The sequence below is a fragment of the Pinus tabuliformis genome, chromosome 7, assembly GCF_031772625.1.
Source record: "Pinus tabuliformis cultivar Carrire ecotype Pingquan chromosome 7, CPIR1, whole genome shotgun sequence".
Lineage (NCBI taxonomy): Eukaryota > Viridiplantae > Streptophyta > Pinopsida > Pinales > Pinaceae > Pinus > Pinus tabuliformis.
The window spans coordinates 1866273709-1866299201 of record NC_142293.1 but is presented as its reverse complement, the minus strand read 5'-3'; the positions used below and the strand labels follow the sequence as shown (position 1 = coordinate 1866299201).

General features: G+C 38.0%; 2 protein-coding genes across 5 annotated transcripts; both read left to right on the top strand.

Moving 5' to 3' along the window:
- Positions 1-18450: 18450 nt before the first annotated feature.
- LOC149255907 (uncharacterized) lies at positions 18451-20149 on the top strand. Of its 4 annotated transcripts, none has more exons than XM_089457327.1 (6): positions 18451-18802; positions 18910-19066; positions 19275-19382; positions 19491-19598; positions 19816-19917; positions 20026-20149. In XM_089457327.1, the coding sequence occupies exons 3-6, from the start codon at positions 19373-19375 to the stop codon at positions 20112-20114; spliced, it is 309 nt and encodes a 102-aa protein (XP_089313453.1). In that variant the 5' UTR covers positions 18451-18802; positions 18910-19066; positions 19275-19372; the 3' UTR covers positions 20115-20149. The 4 variants fall into 4 exon arrangements, 2 of the variants coding, with proteins under 2 accessions (XP_089313453.1, XP_089313454.1); XR_016266423.1 differs by having other exon boundaries at positions 18452-18802; positions 19491-19555; positions 19810-19917; XR_016266422.1 differs by having other exon boundaries at positions 18465-18802; positions 19810-19917.
- Positions 20150-21063: 914 nt separating this feature from the next.
- LOC149255906 (eukaryotic translation initiation factor-like) lies at positions 21064-23543 on the top strand. Its single transcript, XM_089455153.1, has 2 exons — positions 21064-21104; positions 21501-23543. The coding sequence occupies exons 1-2, from the start codon at positions 21064-21066 to the stop codon at positions 23230-23232; spliced, it is 1773 nt and encodes a 590-aa protein (XP_089311279.1). The 3' UTR covers positions 23233-23543.
- The last annotated feature ends 1950 nt before the right edge of the window (positions 23544-25493 follow it).

The window sequence follows — 25493 nt, the reverse complement described above, 5'->3', positions numbered from 1 at the left end:
GTTAGGATTAATGGAAGGCAGCACAGATAAAGATGAGCATGAACAGTGGGAAGAGGTGGAAAGAAAGGCTGGGTTCCATGTCAGTAAGGAGGACACTACTGCAGAAGCTTGGGATGTGAGGGTGGCAGTGAAGGCAATGAAGGACGAGGAGCTAGATTAGTTGCTCAAGGATGAGCAATCATTTTAGCTAGGGGGTGATGATGAGCCCCAAATTTGGTAACATTTTGGGCTCATTTGGCCTAACTAGCCTTGCTCAACCCTTCATTTTTCATAACTTATGCATCACTTTTAGTATATTTATGTCATTTGTACGAATGAGGGCAGTCACTATTCCTAGGTGGCTAACACATGCTTATTTCAGGTTTTTCGACATTTAATGGAGCAAAACCAAGCAGATGAGGGCTAGGAGACAGCCAAGATGGGATTGAGATTTTGTAGGAAGGTTGTCCACAGCATTGAATGGCCTACCTCGTGATCTTCACCCCCAACTCCGAGCTCCAACAGCCACCACCACCGAGCTAGAAGGCAACCAAACGGATTTTGAGGAAGCAGCAGATTACTCTTAGTTTGGTCAGCCAAACCCCACTAATTTAGGAGGCCAGCTTGGCCCTCGTAATGTATAAATGATGAGATTGTGGCCTTCGAGGGGGACTTTTAAAACCTTGTTGCATATTCTGAACTACGAGCTGATAGCTCTGTTTTGCTCTTTTGTAAGCCATTTTTGGCATGTTATTTGACTTATGACTATTATCTTTTAATGAAAAGCAGGCAGATTTGAGTTCAGTTCTGAGTTCTTAAAGGAGCCATAGCTCTCAGGGTTGGGCCCAACCTGAGAGCCTAAGGCCTCCTCCCTTTGCATTGTTACCTTTCTTTCAGCATTGTATTTCTTTTCCTTTACATGCATTTGGAAACACAGTTTGCTAAGTTGAATTTCTTAGTGTGGTTAAGTAGGTTAGTTTTATGAACATAGTTGCTTCAGTAGCTTAGATTAGAGTAAGAAGATTGGAGTTAATCAGAGTTCCAAAAAGGGTTGACTGCACACTCACTTTCACCTCTGTTTAGGGACTGGAATTGCAGACCGTGCCACCCACCAAAAACATTGTTTTACAAGTTCATGCAATCTTTGATGCAATATTTTCGTTTGTAGAAGTGTCCATGCATTTAGATCTTGTGGAATGATTCTTTGCTTCAGCACCATGCATGATTTTCCTTAGAAACAACATTGTTGTTCTTTGGTTTTTATTAAAATAGTTAGAATAGGTTGATGAAATTTCGGTTATGTGCAAGACGTGGATGATTTGTTTCATTTACACTATGCAGTACTACTCCCTCACTCCCTTATCCTTCTAAGCCATGCCTAGGCCATCTACTCATCTCCCAGTTAGACCACTTGCCTCCCAACTCTTCTATTACCCACGTTCCTCTACCTTTTCGGCCTTCCATTCCCTCTACCCTCCTCTAGACCAACCAGCTTTGCACACCCCCTCTTCATCTCATCTCTCTGTCCATAAGCCATTATAAACCCCCCTCCTACCTCCCTATCCATCCATGCAGCCTCTTCCACTCATCCATCACCCAAAAATCCAATTGCAGAACATCCTGTAGGAATTACTGAACTTCCTGTAGAAATCCTGAACATCCTGTAGAACCCCTGCAGACTTCCTATAGAAGCTCGTAAACACGGTTTCCAGGCATCTAAACTTTGTGAACTTCTCTGAAAGGATGTTAGGGATTCCTTAGACCCTCTCTGAGCCTTCTTGACCTTTTCCAAGCATTCCTCCCCTTGATCTATCCCTGCATAGTCAAGACCCAGTTAGAAGCACACACATAATAATTCCAACAACGTGAAAAAAAATACAAAAATATGTTTTCTTTAGATCAAAGTAGTCTAGACACATGCATCTCACCTTCCTAGAAGTAATGGCATCTCTTTCAGTAGTTTGCATTCCCACCTTTGCATCAGTAGGACTAGCTGGTAGAATTAGGGTTTGCTAGGGTTTGTGATTCTTGTTGGCTTTCAGTTCCTTCCTACAGTAGGTTAATTTCCTTTGAGATAGCTTTCATTCATCGGTTAAAAAGCTTCTTCTGAGAACTCATAGAAGTTGGCTTGAGCCCTAGCGGACTTGTGCCAGCTGACCAAGTGACAGCTGCGACAAGAGCTAGTACTTGTGCATACAGCACCGTCGCTTCCAAGTTTGTTACGAACTACCGGGTTGATAAAATTAGAGAAGGAAGCTCCAGGAGTTGTAGCATTATTGCTACAATACTGGAGCCCACCAAAAGGCACAGGAGGAAAAATACAAATTTAACACACAAAACACATGAGATGCAACTCTTCTATTGATCACACAAAATTTGATGATTACAATGAACTTCGTGAAAGATATTTAACCTTTTCCAACTAACGACTCGCCTAAAATAACTTGACATGTAACCACACACTAAATTCGACTATGAATTAACTCGACTTGACTCAGCGCTCAGTTAACTAACTCTCCAGTTTTAGATAAATCTCCATGCAAGAGTTAATTATCTATTTTAATATTACCCTTCTTACCATCCAATTGATTGAGGAATAAGAGGACCAATGGCCCATAGGGGTTTTGTCCATGGCATCCCCAAACTGACCTGATTCCATGACCTTTCCAACAACCTCACCTCGTCACTGTAAATTGGTAACAAATCAACCCAAACTTGATTCAATCACGGGATATTGACTGAAAATGAAAATTAAACTGAGACCGGAAATCAAATCACATTCCAAATTCAAATTACTGAATGACATGATTTGTGTTGGGAGTAGTAACGACAGACTGCAAAAAAGGTACGTAATTAATTTTCAGTGTTAGCAGCCATCCCCAAGCAACCCGAAACACATTCTCCGACCAACCATTGCCTCACAATTCTCCATAATCGGAAACACATTTTTTTATGAACGATGACAATTCCTGAGCGAATTTGTCGGCTCGGTAGACTACTCCATTTCTTTTACAGAGGCTGTAACACTAGTCGTCAATTCGAGTGGCATCTACAACCGATGTCAGGCCTCCATGAGTAGTGAGAAAGCATAACCGTTAGGAGCAACTGTAGAGGTTTGAAAAGATTTTTAAAAGGATGTAGCTATAGAAAGGTGAAAGGTTTTAAAAAAATTATCAGCAAAGTGCCTGGGCAAGATATTCATAAGGATATATGATTTGTCTTTAAAAAGTCATGTCTGATATTAAAAAAGGTTTGGCCCAAAAAACGTGTTTCAAAAGAGTTTAGAAATAAAATGAGTATTTTTTTATGAGACTTTTTGGAAGCTTTTCTGGTGGGTTTTTCCGGTGTAATTTCTCTAAAATCTGGCAAGAATTTATTGAAATCACAAGCTTGATGGGTAACCCTTGCATAATAAAAGTACCCTAGGGTTTTTTCAGGGTGCTAAATCCATATATACAATCAAAAAACCTATTTAAATAACACAAACCAAGATTCCTCCTCAATTTTTTCCGTCATATTCTGGCACCGAAAAGTCCAAAAATTTGTACTAAAGACAACTCCGAAATAAAAAGGACCAAGTCACGTGGGTGGTTTCAAATCATATTAAAGCCTTTTTTTTTTAATATATGCGACATATTTTTAAAGGATCTCTATGGTATGAAATTAAAGAGATTGAGGGCCTTTATTAAAGTGGTTATTTATAAATATTTTTATATTAAAGGTTTATAAAAGGAGGATTTTATAAAATATATTTTTTTTAAGTGATTTAAAAAAAAAGATTATAAAAAAAGGAAAAGGTATTTTTTTTATTAAGCAAGTGATTTTTGGGCTTTGCAAAAGTCTGTTTTCTTGCAAAATGTTTTTGGTGTTTTGTTAAGCATGATAGTGTTTTGGGTGAAGATTGTGCCTTACGAGGGCACATATTAAAAATCATATTTTTTTCGGGGCGATATGGAAGATAGCCTCATGCAATTAGGAAAACAACTATAAGATAGAGGTAAGACGACTGTCATGGGTCGCAAAGCGCGACTGAAGAATATTACGAAAATTAATCACAACAAAGAGGCATAGATTATTGCCATGTTTAGAGAGGTTCAGGCTGCAAATGAGGAACTAAGAAGTCTAACAAGAGACAAAGAAGAAATCAAGGGTGATTGGTATAGCTTTGATTTGCTACCACTTCCTATGTTTACAGGTAAATATTGTGATCATTGGGTTATCATGATGATAACTTTTCTTCGAGTTAAAGAGTTAAATGAGTACAAGTCTAATAACCCATATCATGAAGTATGTGATGATTTCGCATTGAATTTTATAAAACAGGCATTGGACGATAAGTGTTTGTGAAAGGTAGCAAAAGCTACAACTTCCAAGGAAGCAAGGAAGATCTTGGAAGAAGAATTTTGTGCAAGGGGGAGTGACATGCTGTAGCGAGATGTGTCACAATTTGTTGTGTCAGCCGCTGATCGAAGAGTTGATGAGAAAGACTTTGAGAGGACAACAGAGCTTGGAGAATCCCACTCAAAAGTGGATGATGGTCGTGAAGACTATAAAAGTGAAACCCATTATGCCGACATGGATATGAATGAAGAAGTTACAACAAAGATTGCAGAAAGAGAAGTTGAAGCCTTTGTGTGTGAAGCAGAGCAAGAGCATATAAATGCTCAAGGAATCCATTGTAACATGGATGGAACAGATGATGGTGAATCCCACCGTGACAAAACACATGTAGATGATGACTGCAAAGTGAGGTGTACATTGGTGAATCCAGTTGTAACTGATGAATTTGGTGAGGCTAAAATTGTTAATGAGCACATGCATGCTCAGATATCCCACCATAGGGTGGATGAACATTATTTTAATGGTATGTGTAGTTTCTTTCTTGAAAAATGGATTGATTCTAGCAATATGGTGAATGCCATGTTTGATGAAGAATTCAAGGTTGAAGCTGCCACTTTAGCAACAAGTTATGAAGCAGTTGGAACTGCTCATGAAGCAATGTGTGAATAAGAAACAACTGAGTTTGGCATAGGTAAAGCTATCAATAGAGCAACAAGTAGTTTGGTGGATCCAACAATTGGAATTGTTGATGTTAAATTTGATGAAGAACCATTAACTAGTGATGAGTGGTTGCACTTGATGCAACATAATTATGATGAAATGATAGAACAAAAGAAGGCAGAGAAGGAAGAGGTAGAGAAGGAAGCTCTCACTGAAGAGCATTGTAACACCCTCCTCCCACATCTACCCAAGCAACCGGCTAGTCAGGGTAAACATGCAACAAGAGGCCACTATGATAAGATTCAACCTCCTTGGTGACTTTAAGGAAATGGAATCAACGGAACATCACATACAGTCATCCAACATCATCCAAATAACCTTCAGGAGACAAATCAGCCACTCAGACTGCCTATCCCTGGGTCCTACTACTGTTTGAGAGACTTAGGGTAGGGTAACTCTCCCTAGACACTACCTAGGTGAGTTAGTATCAGGACTAACGCTCACCACACACTGCCCAAGCGAGTTAGTCTCAAACTAACGCTCTGTTTTGCTAGAATTTTGGGATTTGAGCCACCTTTTTCAGCCCAGAGCCTGGGACACTGCCCAGAATGGAATGATCACTTAGAATTAGTAAGGATGCAAGGAAACAATGATGCATAAGCAATGAAATGAACAAGATCATAACCAAACCCCTACTAGCCATGACAGGAATTTCGTCAAACATATCATCAACATCTAACCTATAGGTGTAAATAACAAAATTAATTGTAGGAATCTCGTACTTATCTGAGAATCACTATGAACCATTATTCCATCATTCCATTTGTTGCATTATCCTTCATTAACTCATAAACACATTATCCATTCATATACAAGTAAAAACATGCTGAGAACCATATATAGCGGTTGTCATGAAATGTGCATATAACCAGCATAATAGGAACAAAAATACAATAAACATATTAGCCATCAAATCCATGAATACATTAGTACCTTTACACATGAAAATCAAGGGAATGGATTTCTCATTAATGAATGAAATGAACCAACTGGAGATGGGACTACCACGTTCCACCTGACTGGAGAATGGTTGAGCCAAATCTCTCTTCAGCCATTCACCATCGCGCCATATTCCAAGCATGAGTGTGGGATCTCATAGAACACATCAATCAAAACTCATCTAGGACTTCCAGAGGCCATCCACCTCAACCCCTCAAATAGTGATTCCACCTCACAGTCAGACATCACTAAAACCATCATCAGATTGGTCTCCATCCAAGCCTTCTAGATCATTTGTCCAACCAAGGCTTCCAGAACTAGTAACTCAACCCACAGCTTATACAGGGCTTCTAGAGCATTTGTCCAACCAGGCTTCCAGGACTAGTAACTCAACCCACCAAGGGCTTCCAGAGCGTTTGTCCAACCAGGGCTTCCAGTACTAGTAACTCAACTCAAGTTGTTACAGGGCTTCCAAAGCATTTGTTCAACTAGGGCTACTAGGACTAGTAACTCAACCCAAGGTAAGGAAACATGAGAACCAACCAAAACAAAGCAATGAAAATAAACCCACAATCACCATGGCTATCCAAGAAATGGCAAGGCTAGGCAATCCACTGTCAATCATGGCCATCCTCCATGTTAATGACAGATCATAACCAAGAAACCACATGCATGCGCCATGCATGCCAAAACTAGTGAAGAAATTATACATGCAACTCGGTACTTGCAAGAAAATCTAATGTAGCTGCTGATGTTGATGCCCTCTTGCACTTCCCTGCTCTTCCTTTGCCTTCTTGCTCTAAGAATCCAAGTATGCCACACCCTCCAAGAGTGCTCCAAGAAAACTCTAAGTAACCAAGAGTATGAGAGAGCTCCAAAACTGAACTGACAAAAAGGTTACCAACTGATCCTTAGAAGCCTTTTTATGAATGAGGCCTCTATTTTCTTCATTTCCCCTTATTTTCCTTCATTATCCTCCTCACGTGCAACCTGTGACCTTTCACCTCCTTTTTCTCCTAATTTCCATTATTTCAATAAATAAATGTGCCAAATTCCATTTTAATTCCTTAGCCATTGCCTTTGCCAATTTCCTTAGCCATAAACAATCAAATGAACACCCCCTAGGATGCCTTTCCCAACATTCAGCTTGGAATAAGTGTCCCAGTCATCCGTGGTTATTGTTTTTAACATTTATTACATGGAATTTTCACCAGGGTTGTTACAGAACCCTCCCCCTTGGGGGACACCGTCCTCAGTGTTCAATCACACATATACCTCAGCAACTTGCTGAAAGAAGACATACTTCTTATGGAGCTTTATAACCCAGCTCGATGCAGTATTTACAATGAAAGATCTGCTCAAGACATAACATCACGAAAACATGACAACATACCACATAGTGACGCTTTGTAACACAACTCATTACAATATTTACAGTGATCATCATGCTTAAGAAAACTCATATGACATCATAGCATCATGATAATATAACCACATGATAGCATAATAATATAACACCCATACTGCATATTGGAGCTTTCTAACACAACTCCTTACGGTATTTACATCCATACATGGGTGTAGACATAACAACATCATCAGAATATATATACCAAAACATATGCCAACTCATATACCAAACATATATCAAACATATACTAACATCATATAGCGTATATCAAAACATCATAAGGCATATATCAAAACATCATATAGCATGTATCAACCAACATAAAGCATATAACAAATCATCATAAAACATATACTAAACCAAGCATAAGAAAATACTAAACCATCATAAAGCAACTACCAAACCACCATAAGCAACCACGAAACCACCATATCACATTGTTTTGCCTCAACTGAAAAACAAGGAAGGATACATAGCCCGCATATGATCCTCCATCTCCCATGTAGCTTCATCGGGCCCAAGGTGCTTCCATTGCACTTAACTTTCTCTATTGCTTGGTTCCAGAGCATGAGCACCTTTTTCTGCAATATACAATGAGGCTCCAACTAGAATTCTCCATCTGGTTCAACCTACAATACAAAACAGTCAATCACATGATCAACATCCTTAACATACTTCTTAAGCAAAGATACATGGAAAACATTGTGGACTTTCATTGTCGGAGGCAGTGCAAGTCGATAGGCTACTGGCCCAATCCTCTCAATGATACTGAAGGGTCCACAAAACCGTGGTGCCAGCTTGGAACATGAGCCAATCCGCAAGGAGCTCTTCTTTGGTTTGATGCGCAAGTACACCTGTTCCCCAACCTGAAACTATTTGAACAACCTATTCTTGCCTGCATAACTCTTCTGCATATCTTGTGTTGCCTTAATATTTTTCTTGATAACCTGCATCTCCTATTCCATGTCTACAGACATATCTAGTCCAATCAATACTGTGCTAACCGGATCACTCCAACTAATGAGAGTGTTACAACTCCACCCATATAATGCCTCAAAGGACTCATCCTTAGTGACTCCTGATAATCGTTGTTGTATGCAAACTCAACCAAAGGGAGATACTCTTCCCACTTCCTCAGCTGATGCATCACATACATCCTCAACATGTCCTCCAATATCCTATTGACCCTCTCTGTCTGTCCATCTGTCTGCGGATGATAAGTTGTGCTGAAGGCCAATTCAGTGCCCAAACCTACAAATAACTCCTTCCAAAACTTGTAAGTGAACTTCACATCCCTATCTGACACAATTTTCTTCGAAACACCATGTAGTGTAACCATGTCTCAGATAAATACATGTGCCACATCACTAGTTGAGAACGTAGACTTCACCAGAACAAAGTGTGCAACCTTTGTTAACCTGCCTGTAATGAGCATGATGGAATCATGATGCTTCACTGTCTTCGGCAACCCTGTGATGAAATCCATGGAAATGACCTCCCATTTCCACTCAGGAATAGCGATCGGTTGTAGCAGTCCACCTGGATGTTTGCACTCTGCTTTCACTCGCTAACAGTTGAAACATCTCACCACAAACTCTGCTACATCCCTCTTTAGATTCAACCAATAGTAATATCTCTTCACCGTTGTGAGTGTCTTTTGATAACCTGGGTGACCTGAATAAGGTTTCACATGAAATTCCATCAAGATCACCTTCTTGAGTTCACTATTATCTAGTACATATATCATATCTCGAAACATGACCAACCCATCTACTATAAGACAATGATCCAAGTCGTGTGCACCTGTACCTATACTATCACCTGTACCTATACCTGTACTTTGCTGCAACCTATGCACAACCTCCATATACCTGACATCCTATTGTCCTGCCTGCAAGATCCTATCCTGTAAGTTTTTCCCATAGGAGCTCATAGCCGCCAAGTGATGTACTTGTATGTGTTTGCTGAGAGCATCTGCCACCCTATTTTCCTTGCCTTTGATGTACCTAATCTCAAAGTCAAACTTGTTGATCGTGGCTAGCATCTAGCCTACTTGGCATTCAAATTCGGCAAGTCAAACAAATACCTCAGCCCAATGTGATCGCTCATATGAACAAACCGCTTACCAAGAAGATAGTGTCTCCACATCTTCAATGCATGTATAATCGTTGCCAACTCGAGATCATGCGTTAGGTAGTTCTGCTCATGCTCATTTAGTTTTCGGGACTCATAACATACCACCTGTCCATCCTACATAAGGACTCCACCAAGTCCTCTCTTGCAAGCATCTGTACATACTATGAACTCTTTGTCTGGATCTGTAATTTGTAGCATTGGTGCATGTGTCAACAACTCCTTAAGCTGCTCAAAGCTAGTCTCACACTCTGTGGTCCATTCAAACTTCTTACCTTTCCTCTGCAATGATGTAATAGGATAAGAAATCTGCAAGAAGTTCCTAATGAACCTCCTATAATAGCCTACCAAACCCATGAAATATCTCACCTCATCCACATTCTTAGGAGCTACCCACTCCATGATGGCCCTTATCTTCTCTGGATCTACTGCAATACCTTCCTTGGAGACAACATGTCCCAAGTAGTGCACCTCAGTCTAAAAGAAACTACACTTGCTGAGCTTAGCATACAATTGATTCTCTCTCAACAACCTCAATACTACTGCTAAATGCTCGACATGTTCTTCCTCATTTTTAGAATATACCAGTATATCATCAATGAACACAATAACAAACTTATCCAAATATGGACGCAACACACTATTCATCAAACACATTAATGTAGTTGGAGCATTAGTTAAGCCAAATGGAACAACAACAAACTCATAATGCCCATACCTGGTCCTGAATGCAGTCTTGTATATGTCCTCCTCTTTGATGCGTACTTGATGATATCTAGGTCTCAAGTCAATCTTCGAGATCACTGCTTCTCCCTTCAACTTATCGAACAAGTCATCAATCCTTGGCAAAGGGTATATGTTCTTGATAGTCACTTTGTTCAACTACCTGTAGTCAACACATAATCTGAGGGTACTATCTTTCATTCTCACAAACAAGACTGGTGCACCCCAAGGTGATACACTTGGCCTAATGTATCCCTTGTCCAACATCTCCTTCAGCTGCAACTTTAAATCAACTAACTCGGGCGTGCTCATCCTGTAAGGTGCTTTCGATGCTGGAGCTTCCCCTGGTACTAACTCGATAAAGAAGTCTACCTCCCTATGAGGTGGCAACTCTATAATGTCCTCAGGAAATACATCCCTGAACTGCTGCAACACTAGCTACCTATTCAATACATCTGCATCCTCAACCTCCTTACCCTTATCACTATAAATATCCACTGCAAATAGCTTGCACCCTTTCCTGCAACTATGCTTTTCTTGCATAGTTGTAACCATCCTAACTAATGTGGATTTCTTCCTACCTTGCAAAACTTATGGTTCCCCATTGTCATCAACACATTCAATAGCTTTTTCATAGCAGTCAACCTTGGTTCTATGTAGATACAACCAATCCATGCCAAACAACATATTGTATGAACCTAACGGTAAAACATTCAAATGTGTCGTTGTAGGCATACCATTTAAATCAAATGTGCAAGCTCTTACCCAATGATGAACTCGCTTCTTCGTACCTATAGCCAACTGCACTAACCAAGACTATGCATGCAATTCCTTACTCAAACCACACTTATGCACCAATTCAGGACTAACATAGCTATAATTAGATCTAGGGTCAATTAAAATAGAAATAACTTGATCACAAAGCTTACCGTCGATCTCAATGATAGATGTCTGGTGTTCTACCTGCCTATTGTCCATGGTTGCGTAGATATGAGGAATACTCTGGCCAACATCTCCAATAGTCTGCACCTCCTGTGCACTATATATCTGGGGTCTACCACCCTAATTCTGTGGACAATCTCTCCTGCGATGGTCTTTGCCACAAGTCCAACACTTTAGGGGCTCCAACATCCATCCTTGTTCTTCTCTTTAGCTCTATGTCCTTGTCCTCTATCCGATGCATTGAACCTCTTAGGTGGTGCCACATTCTCCTTGTTATCTGTACTCTATGGCCTTGCCCACTTTTTATCCCATTTTCCTTTGTTCCTTTCATTACCTCTCTAGACTGGCTTAGTCTCAATTTTGCGCTTCGATTGCTCATAGCAATGCTTTAGCTTTTGAATGGCCTCCTCCAATGATCTAGGCTCATCGAATTCAATCCTATCTTTGAATGCAATTGGTAACCCACTAACAAATCTCTGAATCTTAGCTTTCTCCTCCTTGAGGTAAGGCACATACCTCAACAGTTCCAAGAACTTACTGGTGTACTCGTCATCTGTCATGGATCCCATCTTTAGTTCATAAAATTCCTTTGCTCTGTCATCAAAGTACCTTTCAGACAAATACTTCTTCTTGAATAGCTGCTCGAATTCACTCCAAGTCAGATCTTCCTCATCTATGTCTCTGACATTCTTCACATCTTCCCACCAGATGTCTGCTTTACCTTTAAGACTGAAAGTAGCCACTCTAGCTTTCATGTTCTCTGAATAATCATGCAACCTGAAGAATTTCCTCATGCCAAGCAACCATGCCTCTGCATCCTGTGATCTCTTTATCTCTCCATCAAAATTAGGTGGCTTTGCCTTCTTAAATTCCTCTAGAAAATACCCCCTATCACTCCTCTTGTAAGGATGATAGCGATGATGATCATAGTGCCTATCTGAATCAGAACTAGAATCATACCTATGCCTATCCCTTCTCCTCTCCAAAGTTTCCAATAATCTTCCATCCCAGATTGTGTCCTCTCTATCTGATCGGTGATCGCCATGCGATTTGCTGCCATATGCCCCATTAGTTTTATCTTCCTTCTCATGGCTGATCCGTAGTGGTCCTTGTCGCTGCAGATCCGATAAGATCTGAAGTATTACTGCATTCACCTCTACTAACTTTTCCTGTGACTGTATGATTATGTCATTATCTACCTTACAACTCCTTATCTCCTCCTTTAAACTTCTCAATGTAACTGCCAAGTCAGAGGGGTTCCCAACACCATACTAGTCTTCGGATTCGTAGGGAGAGTCTCTATAGTCAACCATCTTGCTAGCCATTTGATATTTCTTCTTGCAAGGCATAATATGTCAGATAAACCAAATCACAATAAACCAACATACCTTAGTATAGCTCGAGGAGGATACTTGTCTGCAAGATTACCAAATCAGTGTGATACATGTATAACATAATCATAACAACATATCGACATATGCAAGTAAATGTATCAACTCATAAGCATCACTCTAACTAGGGTCTAGTCACCAATGCAAGGCCATATCAACAATGCATGCTATGACCTCATGCATGACAACAACATTTCTCCATTGTACACATTGCCACATGCAACTAGCAGTATGCATAAGCAATGCCAAAACAACTACCAATACGCATAACCGCATGTAGTCGAACATAATCGATCAGTCCTTGTAATCAACCTACAAGACTGATGCATGTAATCAAAATATTAAAAAATGTAACCTAACATACAAGGATCTAAGTAGGTATCATGAAATCAACATGTAAGTGACATATAATCCATATACAGTCAATCACATACTTATTTCAAATACATTTCATGAAATCAATATCAAGTCTTTACCATAGTACAACCCTAATCCATCATCAAGAAAATGCAACAAGTAAATAAGTGTAAGAGACACACATGCAACTGACATGCATGCGTGACCAACACACATTCAACCCATTCAGTCCAAGATTTGAACCATGCTCTTATACCACTCTGTAACACCCTCCTCCCACATCTACTCAACCAACTAGCCAGTTGGGGTAAACATGCAACTAGAGGCCACTATGATAAGATTCAACCTCCTTGGTGACTTTAAGGAAATGGAATCGACAGAACATCACAATCATCCAACATCATCCAAATAACCTTCAGGAGACAAGTCAGCCACTCAGACTGCCTATCCCTGGGTCCTACTGCTATTTGAGAGACTTAGGGCAGGGTAACGCTCCCTAGACACTGCCCAGGTGAGTTAGTATCAGAACTAATTCTCCCTAGACATTGCCCAAGTGCTTTATAACGCTTCCCAGACACTGCCTAAGCGAGTTAGTCTCAAACTAACACTCTATTTTGCCCAGAATGGAATGATCACTTAGAATTAGTAAGGATGCAAGGGAAAAATGATGCATAAGCAATAAAATGAACAAGATCATAACTAGACCCCTACTAGCCATGACAGGCATTTCGTCAAACATATCATCAACATGTAACCTACAAGTGTAAATAACAAAATTAAGTGTAGGGATCTCGTACTTATCTGAGAATCGCTATGAACCATTGTTCCCTCATGCCATTTGTTGCATTATCCTCCATTAACTCATAAACACATTATCCATTCATATACAAGTAAAAACATGCTGAGAGCCATACATAGCAACTGTCATGAAATGTGCATATAACCAGCGTAATAGGAACATAAATACAATAAACATATTAGCCATCAAATCCATGAATACATTAGTACCTTTACACATGAAAATCAAGGGAATGTATTTCTCATTAATGAATGAAATGAACTAATCAGAGATGGGACTATGACGTTCCACCCGACCGTAGAATGGCTAAGCCAAATCTCTCTTCATTCATTCACCCTCGTGCCGTATTCCAAGCATGAATGTGGGTTCTCATAGAACACATCAATCAAAACTCATCCAGGGCTTCCAGAGGCCATCCACCTCAACCCATCAAATAGTGATTCCACCTCACAGTCTGACATCACCAAAACCATCATCAGAGTGGTCTCCATCCAAGCCTTCTAGAGCGTTTGTCCAACCAAGGCTTCCAGAACTCGTAACTCAACCCACAGCTTATACAGGGCTTCCAGAGAGTTTGTCCAACCAAGGATTCCAGGACTAGTAACTCAACCCACCAATGGCTTCCAGACCGTTTGTCCAACCAAGGGTTCCAGGACTAGTAACTCAACCCACGTTGTTACAGGGCTTCCAGAGCATTTGTTCAACGAGGGCTTCTAGGACTAGTAACTCAACCCAAGCTAAGGAAACATGAGACCCAACCAAAACAAAGAATTTAAAGTAAGCCCAAAATCACCATGGCTATCCAGGAAATGGCAAGGCTAGGCAATCCACGGTCAATCTCGACCATCCTCCATGCCAATGACAGATCATAACCAATAAACCACATGCATGCGCCATGCATGCCAAAACTAGTGAAGAAATCATATATGCAACTCGATACCTGTAAGAAAATCTGATGTAGTTGCTGATGCTGATGCCTTCTTTCACTTCCTTGCTCTTCCTTTGCCTTCTTGCTCCAAGAATCCAAGTATGCCACACTCTCCAAGAGTGCTCCAAGAAAACTCTAAGTAACCAAGAGTATGAGAAAGGGAGAGAATAATGAGAGAGCTCCAAAACTAAACTGACAAAAAGGTTACCAGCTGATCCTCAGAAGCCTTTTTATGAATGAGGCCTCTATTTTCTTCATTTTCCTTTATTTTCCTTCATTTTCCTCCTCACATGCAACCTGTGACCTTTCACCTCCTTGTTCTCCTAATTTCCAATATTTTCATAAATAAATGTGCCAAAATGCCATTTTAATGCCTTAGCCATTGCATTTTCCAATTTCCTTAGCCATAAACAATCAAATGAACACCCCCTAGGATGCCTTGCCCAACATTCAGCTTGGAATGAGTGTCCCAGTCATATGTGGTTATTGTTTTTAACATTTATTACATGGAATTTTCACCAGGGCTGTTACAAGCATAATGAATATATTTTTAACATTGATTTTAAGGGTGTAGGTAAACAAGATAACGGTCAAGCTAAAAGAGAATATGAAGAGCAGGATGTAGGAAAGGACATGGATGTTTCTGAAGACAATGAAAGAATTGAAACAATTTTTCAACAATGGAGTCAAGAAGAGATAAGCTTCTGCTATCAAGAAATATAGCAGAAAGGAAATCAGGGATATGAAGCACAAGAAGCAGCCGAAGAACACAATTTAAAGATGAAGAGCTCCAGCAATAGTCCATCAGTGAAGGAATATTTGAAGAGGAAGTTGTAGAAGACAAGATCAGATTGTTTTTTAGCACAAATTCAAGATAAGTCAAAGAAACATTGCAACAACATGTAAAGAAATATGGAGCTTACAACAAGAATGCGCAACAAAGAATGAAGCAATTTCGAGGATATACAGTATGGAAGAAACGAAAAAAGACAATGCTAAATTGTCAATTTTTTTAGTCATTGTAAGCCTAGCTGAGACTTAGACCAACATACATGTTTGGGTGATGATTGAGTCAATTTCTGTTGCAATCCTAGCAAATAAAGTTGAGTCATGTTGAGTTATGTTGAGTCATATGGTTGTAATCAAGGGGGAGTGTCTGAAATAGTAATTACTCCCACGTGAAGATCTAGCAAGATCCAAGTTGAGTGATGCATGAAGAGATAAGTTGAGTTAAATGCAGTCCAGATTTAGAGTGTGAGTTAACTAAGCTAAGTGTGAGTCGGTTTGAGTTCATTATATATTTGGAGAAATCAAAATTTAGTGTGTGTGTATGTGTGTGCATGTTAATTTATTTTGGGCGAGTAGCTACTCCAAAAAAGTTTAAATACCCCTCACCAGGTTCATTGTAATCATCAATTTTTGTGAGATCAATTGAAGAGTCGTAGCTCGTGTTATTGTGTGTGAATTTTGTGTATTATTTTGTGCCTCACCTCCTCTGCCTTTCCAACAATATTCTTGTCTAGTTCCAAAGATTTCAATGCACAGTAAAATAAGGCAGATTTGAATTTGTAGATAAGAAGATAAGGGAAGTGAGCAGATTTGTGGCAATCCTCTCTTCTTTTCAAATTTCCTATTTCCATGTTTTGGGAACATTGTAATCGTCATAGAGGCTATGGAGAGTTCAGGTGTGCATCTCGAATTGATAAAAGTGATAGGTATTACCTTTGAACACAGTGTGGTGTTACACCAAAGGGGAAAATTGCTTCTAAATAAGTGTATCTTCGCTCCCTTGGTTCCCTCTCTAAAGCAGGTGTTGCCCCTATTAGTTCCTTAATGCTTGGAACTATAGCAAGTCGTAGTTTCATTTGTGAATTTTTGTTATCGAGAATTATCGAAAATTTTGTCACTAACAGTTAGGCATCTATCTCTTCTCCTTGTAGGGGTCAAATCTATCGATCTACTACAGAACACCAATAATGCTTTCATCAAATTGATAAGAATAACTTGACAAATTGATGTTGATCAAACACTGTCTGTTCAATACTTTTGGGATTTTCATCATCTTTTTCCATTTTTTGTGTGTGTCTTGTTCTTGAGACCCAAGAAACTGAATTTGAGACACTCTATGCAAAATAAAGTTTAGTGTAGTTAAGGGTTACATTGGTTCAAGAGGAAACTTTTGGTACATGATATGGAGTTTAATTTTTTGTAATTTGGTTTATTACAAAATCTATTTGTGAATAATCGGTGAAAGGGTATTGAATGGTCTCTTGCAGGAGGAATGCTTTAAAACATGAGTTTGAGTGCATAAAGGGATTAGCTGGTTATTGGTCGATGCGTGAAGGGAAAAATGACTAAGAGGGCGCGTGGAACAGGCCGCAGAGGGTTGGCTAAGTTGGTTATGGAGTTGGAGCAGGCATCGAGTTCGAGAGTCGTTGATTCTATGCATAGCTCGAAAGAATGGCCTTCTTCAACTTCTGACCGAGTTACAACAATTATGAATTTATCATAAATCCATAATTGTATTTTTAGCTACATTTTCCATTATCACATTTACTTGAAACTTGATATTTTATATAAAATCAAGATTTTAATAAATTACAAAATATAATTTTAAATAAATTTTGAGGTTTCAAATCTATCACAATATTTATAATTGCAATTCGAGGAATATACATTAATGTTTTACATTTGTAAAATTCCAACCATATAAAGTAATTTTAGTACTTCATACCAAATGATATATGTGAACATATGAATTTAACAACTTAAATCACTCTATATAAATTCAACCACTTAAATCACTCTAAATTTTAAGATTTTGGAAATAATTTCAACTTCTTTTCTATCTCTAGCATCATAGATAGTTGGATCTCAACCACCTCATTAGACAATACATCTCTTTGATACTTTCCTTTTTCGAGTTGAATTTTGGTGAGTAGCTATGTCAAAAGGATCATGTGACTGGTGGAAAATTGAAGAACATTGTTAAAGTTTTAAAGTTAATTACGAATAATTTAGTTAAAGGAGAATTTTCATAAAATAGAGGTTAATTTTTTTTTATGACTTATGCTTGTGTCCGTTTCGGGATATTTTATAATTTATATTTGTGTCTGTGCATGAGATTGAGATTGTTAAACATTTTTATTCTGATTTTATTCTCAGATGGCTGGAAATATCCTGTAATCTGTCTTTGACTTCTCTTGACCCGACTCAAGAGAGACTGATTGAACTTCCAGGAAACTTTGAGCGTTTCACGGAGAGAGATTGCTTGAAGTTCCAGGGAACTTTGAGTGTTTCATACTTTCTAAGTTTCTCCACATTGGGAATAGACAACTGATTCCTTTTAGCCCTGCCAAGTGCTTGGCCTACCAGTACCACCGAGGCCATGGGCCAATGGGCCATGAGTAACCTGAGACCCCACCCGGGGAAAGAGATCACGTTCCTTCCAATGGTACCGAAATGACTTTGTACCATAGAAATTAATGGCCCGTCACACCATGAGTGGCTTCCAGATGTTTATATCGACTGCTCTCGTACTCCATAACATCATGGCCGTGCGAGAAAATGAACAGTTGGAGTTGAATTTCTGAGGCTTTTGGGTCGAACAGTCACCGATGATATCAGTAAAAGAGATTTCCAGCCCAGGCCTGGAATTTGACGTCCTGTGGGACGTATTTTTGATTTTAGGACGTATTTGACGGCAGCAAAAAAATCTTCCACGTCAAACCTGACCTGCGATATACTTTTCCAATCCGTCATTTTGACGTCCACTTTCATAAAGAAAACGTAAATATTTATAATATCTGTAACCGGGAGTATGGGTCTGGATTACGTTCACCACCGGGAGTATGGGTCTGATGATGGTACAGTTGAGATTTTCGGAGTTTCTGACCATAAACAATTCCGGTATTAAACCAAACGTCCTTCAATATAAACGGTGACAGAGATGGTGGGATCGAACAGCCCTGGCAACAGGTTCAACGACTCTGCAATAGGGATAAGGGGTGCCGATTCCGCGTGAGAAGAGTTTTGACATGTGAGCCATCATTTAATAGCGCTTTATCTTGGAATTTCTAATTCGTTGCAACTGCAGGCAAAGGAGAATAATTCGTGGCAATTGCAGCAGGTTCAGACAGGTTAGTGGCAGTTGACAGGCGCATCAGGCGCATCGAAAATTTCACCGCTGCCAAATGGTATTGAATTATTTCCCACTAAACCTGCTATAATGCGTGCTAATTGACAGGAGCCTTGAGGATTTCAATGCCACGAAGAGTCATGGAATTTGGACAGGTGAGTGCTATATTAATCGCTTTCGTCTTCTATGTTACAACATGCCCAAATCAGCGAAGGGAAGTAAAATTATCAGGACTGAGCAAGGGGACTATCGAAGCTACAGCTAGGTCAGTTTTAGTCTCAGAAGGGAATGCATGCATGATGAGTATCCCTTAATATTTTCATTATTTCTCAGCGGAAATATAATAACCCATGATTGAAGCTTCTCTGGTTTAATCAATCATTCACGATATTGAAACTTTCGGAAACCCAGAAAATTATTTTCTGCAATTGTTTCTTTATCAATATACTGTCTGACCTTTTGTGTGTTTCAAGCGTAAGGGAAACGTACTGGGAACAGAAGCAGCCACAAACGAAGTGTTAAGATCCCCATCAACCTTTCTGTAGAGCACTTGGCTTCTCTGGAGGCAACCATGGTTACCTGTATGTATTTTCTCTGTCAACGATCCTTGTTCCAACTTCCAATGTTTCATTGCTGAAAGCCATTAAAGTCGAAATATTTTATATCTCAATCCCCATTCTAAACTGCAGGGGAGGTAGATTCAAACGCGGATGAAACTAGTATCGACACCGACATTGAAACCGTTTTTGAACCGGTATGCATATCCTTGGAATCGGGACTATCGAAGCTACAGCTAGGTCAGTTTTAGTCTCAGAAGGGAATGCATGCATGATGAGTATCCCTTAATATTTTCATTATTTCTCGGCGGAAATATAATAACCCATGATTGAAGCTTCTCTGGTTTAATCAATCATTCACGATATTGAAACTTTCGGAAACCCACAAGAAAATTATTTTCTGCAATTGTTTCTTTATCAATATACTGTCTGACCTTTTGTGTGTTTCAAGCGTAAGGGAAACGTACTGGGAACAGAAGCAGCCACAAACGAAGTGTTAAGATCCCCATCAACCTTTCTGTAGAGCACTTGGCTTCTCTGGAGGCAACCATGGTTACCTGTATGTATTTTCTCTGTCAACGATCCTTGTTCCAACTTCCAATGTTTCATTGCTGAAAGCCATTAAAGTCGAAATATTTTATATCTCAATCCCCATTCTAAACTGCAGGGGAGGTAGATTCAAACGCGGATGAAACTAGTATCGACACCGACATTGAAACCGTTTTTGAACCGGTATGCATATCCTTGGATTCTTGACCTTTGAAAATTCTTCTAGTTTATGTTTAAGGGAGGATCTATGTATTGAAATATTCCTATTGATAAAAAAATTTGTAGTTTCTTCAGAAAGTTTGATAAAAAAATTTGTAGTTTCTTCAGAAAGTTTGACTTTTAATGAAGTATAATAACTGTTTATTATTACATAACTTTTCTGTATTTTCTCTAGATGATTTATTTATAGTCCAAGATTTATTTATAATTTCACTAGATAATTTATTTATAGTCCGTGGATTGTAAGTTTTTTGCAAAAATTTTATTGTTTAAATGGCTCTACCATAAATCTGAGCTATAAATATGATAGACTGCAAATCTGTAATTTCAATCTAACAAGAAACATTATAAACAACAGTGATTATCATCCCCCATTTGATGACTTATTATGTGTTGTGGAATAAATTTACAAAAATTATTAAAATAGAATTTTCTGTGACACTCACATATTTAGTTAAAATGTAAAACGAAGGGTAAAAAAAATACAAAAACGTCATCAAATTTTAATTTGACAGGCAAAAAAAATTTGAAATTCCAGGCCTGTTCCAGCCCCCTCAATTTAGGCAATTCCTATTTCCAATCCTATTGAAACATAAATGCAGTCTGACATGCAAGGGGAATAGCAGTTCCCTTGCTGCTAAAATGCCAAAGTCAATTTTGAAGAAATATAAATGCAAGGCAACTGCTATTCCTTTAGCATGTCAGACTGCATTTATGTTTCAATAGGGTTGGAAATAGGAACTGCCATTCTCAATTTAAGCTTTTAAACCTTTATGTCACATCGCCAATCAACACAGCCGCGCTGTTGATAGAACACGGCGAATAGCTAATCGTGAAATGCTGAGCTGCCGATATATTCATAGGCTATGGAGATACATGCATATTGCCAGAAAACTGGAATTTTACTTACAGTGGATGAAATTCTCCAACTAAAAGCATGATTGATGCTTACCTGCAAAGATTGATGTTCTCTTTGCTGTAATTAACGAAGAAACTCTCAACAAAATGATCCTTCAATGTCAAAACCGCTTCAAAACTTGATTTCAGGTCACACATGGTTATTTTCTTTTTTTTGTTCCTGCGAAAATTCAGATAACTTTGAGTGGCAACAGTGCAAGGATTGAAAAGGATTAGCCATAATCTTTGAATTCGCTGTTCCTTTGTTAACATTTTTAGCCTTTTGATTGTTCCGCCTGTGAATGACTAATTGTTCCATCAATTTGTGGAAATAAAAGGAAATTTGGAGGAATTTAATGTCTAAACCCTCAGTTCTGTTTTGTGATACATCAATGGTCATTATGTGGTAGTAATATATAGCTTTCAACGTGTTGTTGACGGTATTAAATTTTCCATGAAAATTCTCATCTAATTCAGAATCGTCGCTTCTATCTTTATTCCATTTGCAATCGGTGGCTACTGTACTTTTGTATCTTCTTGTTCAGCCTTTTGGCGACCTTTGATATTGTTCAATAGAGTCCTCTGTGTCTTTTGCCAAAATGTTTTTCTTTTAGTAAAATATTTTGCTTGGCTTGTGTATTTTGTGAGCTTGATTCTATCTGTTAGAGTGCTTTTGTTAGTGGTGGCATATTTTGCTGGGGTTTTGTCAGTTCTTGTTATTCAAGTCAGGTTGTTGTCTTCTATTTTCGAACCTCTGTTTCAATTTTTGTCAGGCCCGTCCAATTCCGCACCTGAAAGGTTCTGGGAAACACTCGGTGAAAAACTTCTGTTTCAATTTTTGTCAGGCCTGTCCAATTCCGCACCTGAAAGGTTCTGGGAAACACTTGGTGAAAACAGAGGATATGGCTATGGGGCACGAAGATCAGAGGTGGAGTCACACGCCCCAGGTTCAAAACGACACAAGTCTGCTTATCAGTCTGCTGGCCAGGAAGTTGAACAATTGAACTCACAGTTTTCATCAGCCACAGGGACGGGCCCAGTTCCTGCTCTTGTGAAGGCTGCTATTCCTTGGTCTGCTAGGAGGACAGCCTTGTCAAAGAAGGATCGAGTTCTTAAAACGGTTTTGGGGATACTTGACAATTTAACCCCAGAAAACTTTGATGTTCTCAAAGATCAACTTATAACCTCGGGTATCAACTCAGCAGACATTCTGCTGGGAGTAGTATCTCTAATTTTTGACAAGGCGGTGTCTGAACCAACAGTTTGCCCCATTATTGCTGAGCTGTGCCTTTATCTATGGTGGGAACTACCTCAATTTCCATCTGAAGAACCGGATGGTAAACCAGTAACATTCAGGCGGACTCTTCTTAACACTTGCCAAGAAGCGTTTGAAGGAGCAGATAATCTGCGAACTGAAATTAAAGAAATGACAGCCCAAGATCTAGAAGCCGAACGCCAAGAAAGGGAGAGGATGGTTAGACTTCGCACTCTGGGAAACATCAGGTTTATTGGGGAGCTTTTCAAGCGCAAAATGGTACCTGAAAAAATTGTTCATCATATTATTCAGCATTTGTTGGGTCAGAACGCGAACATTCCTCCAACTGAAGAAAATTTTGAGGCGCTTTGTCTGCTTTTCAATACTGTTGGAAAAGAGCTTGAAGAAAACCCCAAGTCCCGTAGTATCATTGATTCTTACTTCGTCCGAATGGAACAGGCAAGTAACAATCAACATTTTGCAAATTCTCAACTGAGATTCATGGTTCGCAAAGTTCTTGATTTGCGTGCTAAGAAATGGGTCCCTAGATGCGAAGGGATGAAAGCTAAAACTCCAAAAGAAATCCATTCAGAAGCTGAACAAAAGCAAGGTATAAATTCCAGAACAACAAACATGTGTAATGGTCGTGGTGCACCTGGTGTTATGGGTATGGGTTCTGGAAACAATTTTGGTATTGCAATGTTCTTGGTTCCCGACTTTCGTGCTAAACAAAAGATGCGTTTAAGGTGTGGAGCAACAAACTACATGCTTAGGGGTCGTGCTAGAAACAGTTCTGGTATTGGATTGGCCGGAGGTTTGATGCAGGGAATGCTCAGAGTGCCTCTGGTTTCGAACATCCCTGAAATTAATAGGGATGGTTTAGAAAGCCTGCATCGTGGGATAGGAACAAAAAAAGAAAGATCTGCTGTCTCCCCCTGTTTTACTGCCAAGTGAAGAACAGTCCCAAGCACCTGTTTTCAGGATAAGTTTTGCAACTACATAAATTTTGCAAATTATGAAAAAGGGAAAATTTTGAGTAGTTATAGATACTGTCTATGTATGATGGCCAATAATCCAGACTGTAGTGTACATAAACCAGGAAGAAAAATATACAAATGCTATGCTAGAATAGAGTAGAGTTTGTCTATGATGATTGCCAGCTAGAATAGAGTAGAGTTTGTCTATGATGATTGCCAGTAATCCAGGCAATGTTATGTATAATCCAATTCTTCATAGAAATGCTATGCTAGAATAGAAGTTGTTTATGATGATTGCCAGTAATCCAGGCTCTGGTGTGTAAGATTGGAATCGTTCATGTTGTATTGTATACAACTTTTAAGTTATCAATAGAATGTTTTGAGCAAAGGTTAGAGTACTGTACTTGTATTTTTTAATGTATAAATAGATTTAATTTTTTGAAAATCTGGTTCAGTAAATTACAGGACAACTTGCAATTTCAAGAATTTTTGCTGAATTTTAAATAAAACCTTAAAAATGGTCAAAACATAGATTAGTTAGATGTGTTTTAACCATAAGATTTTTTTATTTTTATTTTTCAGTTATTTTATCTTTCTTTAAGTCAAATTGATATTGAAATAAATTAGTTAACATATATATTAGTTTATTTAAGTGATTAAAATATAATTTTTTTAAAATGTTAATTATTTCTCTCTTTAAAATTATAGAAAATTATGTTATTTTACATGGGCATCTAAATATTGTATTGGTTACAAGAGCCGGAATGAACTATTTTCACATCTCCTTCACACTGGGTTGTAACATCAACAATGTCTTGAACAGAGTGGGATTATTGATATTTTACAATGTTTTTAGTTAAAACTAACCAAACATAGATATACATTTTTGTTTTTTGTTTTCCATTATAGTTGGCATTCATTTTTATTTAAAGAATATTTTATTTTTATTTTAAAAGAGACACATGTCAACTAGAAATTGAGCAGAGAAAGAATTACACATCTCCCACATATTGAGTTGTAGAATGCACCCCTCCTTGCAACCATGTGACCAAACCCTTTGGAAACATTTTATGTGAAGATTAAATTGGCTAATTTATATGTTATAGCATGTGAGAGCATGCATATCCTCTCTATCGAAATTTGTATGTTACTTTATGCAGGATTTATAAATGCCTTTTTCAAATATATAATATGTTATTATTAAGATGATTGTTTTAATAAGGATATTAAGTAATTAATAATTTAAAATTAGTCAAGATTTTTTTAGCCTTATATCTTTTAAGTGTTAAGAGTGATTAAATCTTTTCATTTCAAATATATTTCAAAATGCAAATTTTGAAAAAATGTTAAATCCCTATCAACACTTTATGGATCCAAGATTAAAATAGATTTATATTGGTTTCAATGGTGAGTAATTTATACATGATGAATATTATATGTGTGTTTAAGATTAATCTGGTCATTCGCAATTTATTCACGTTCTTTAATTAATTGAAAGTATAGAAAATATCATCCATATAAGTATCCATGTTATCTGTTTCTTTTAGTTTTTAGGTTTTTAGTATAATCACACAACTTTGTAGACTATCAAATTATTTTATTCGGTTTCTTTGGTGTATTAAAAAGATATAAAATGTTATTTAGAAGTATATTTGAAGAGTTACATGATAAATAGGTTGAATAAAAATAGAGTAACACTGTTGAATCAATTTTGATTTCATTGTGAATATGAATTTGTATTTCACTTTATATTTCAATTTTATCTTAATATTTATTTCTATTTCTATTTTATTTAATTTTTATTTCTATTTTAATTTCAATTTTTATTTATATGTTAAATTATATGTCAATTTCTAACTTATTAATTTTAGTGTACATTGATCAATAAATAATGAAAAATACACTTAAAATAATACATAACACTGAAATCAATATATTAATTTCAATGTTAAAAAAATAAATTAATATCCTAAATTATATCGTTATTAATTGAGAATATATATATATAGTGAAGTGAAAAGAAACAATTATCTTATCACTATCTTATTAAAAAACACTTTTCTATGTATAAATATAAATATAAATATGGTTAAAAACAACTTTATTATCACTATCTTATTAAAAAACATTTTTTTAACCATGATAACTATGGAAATTTTTCTAACCATGATAACTAACCCATAATGAAAGATCACGTGTTTGCAAATGATACTTGTACCAACAAAATTATATATTTTG

Bases quoted from the DNA above. Each gene is read 5' to 3' on its own strand.
- LOC149255907 (XM_089457327.1), top strand. The intron at 19,599-19,815 runs GTCAGTTTTAGT...TTCAAGCGTAAG, and splicing joins ACTATCGAAGCTACAGCTAG to GGAAACGTACTGGGAACAGA. The intron at 19,918-20,025 runs GTATGTATTTTC...TCTAAACTGCAG, and splicing joins GGAGGCAACCATGGTTACCT to GGGAGGTAGATTCAAACGCG.
- LOC149255906 (XM_089455153.1), top strand. From the start codon at position 21,064: ATGATTGATGCTTACCTGCAAAGATTGATGTTCTCTTTGCT. The intron at 21,105-21,500 runs GTAATTAACGAA...CATCTAATTCAG, and splicing joins AGATTGATGTTCTCTTTGCT to AATCGTCGCTTCTATCTTTA.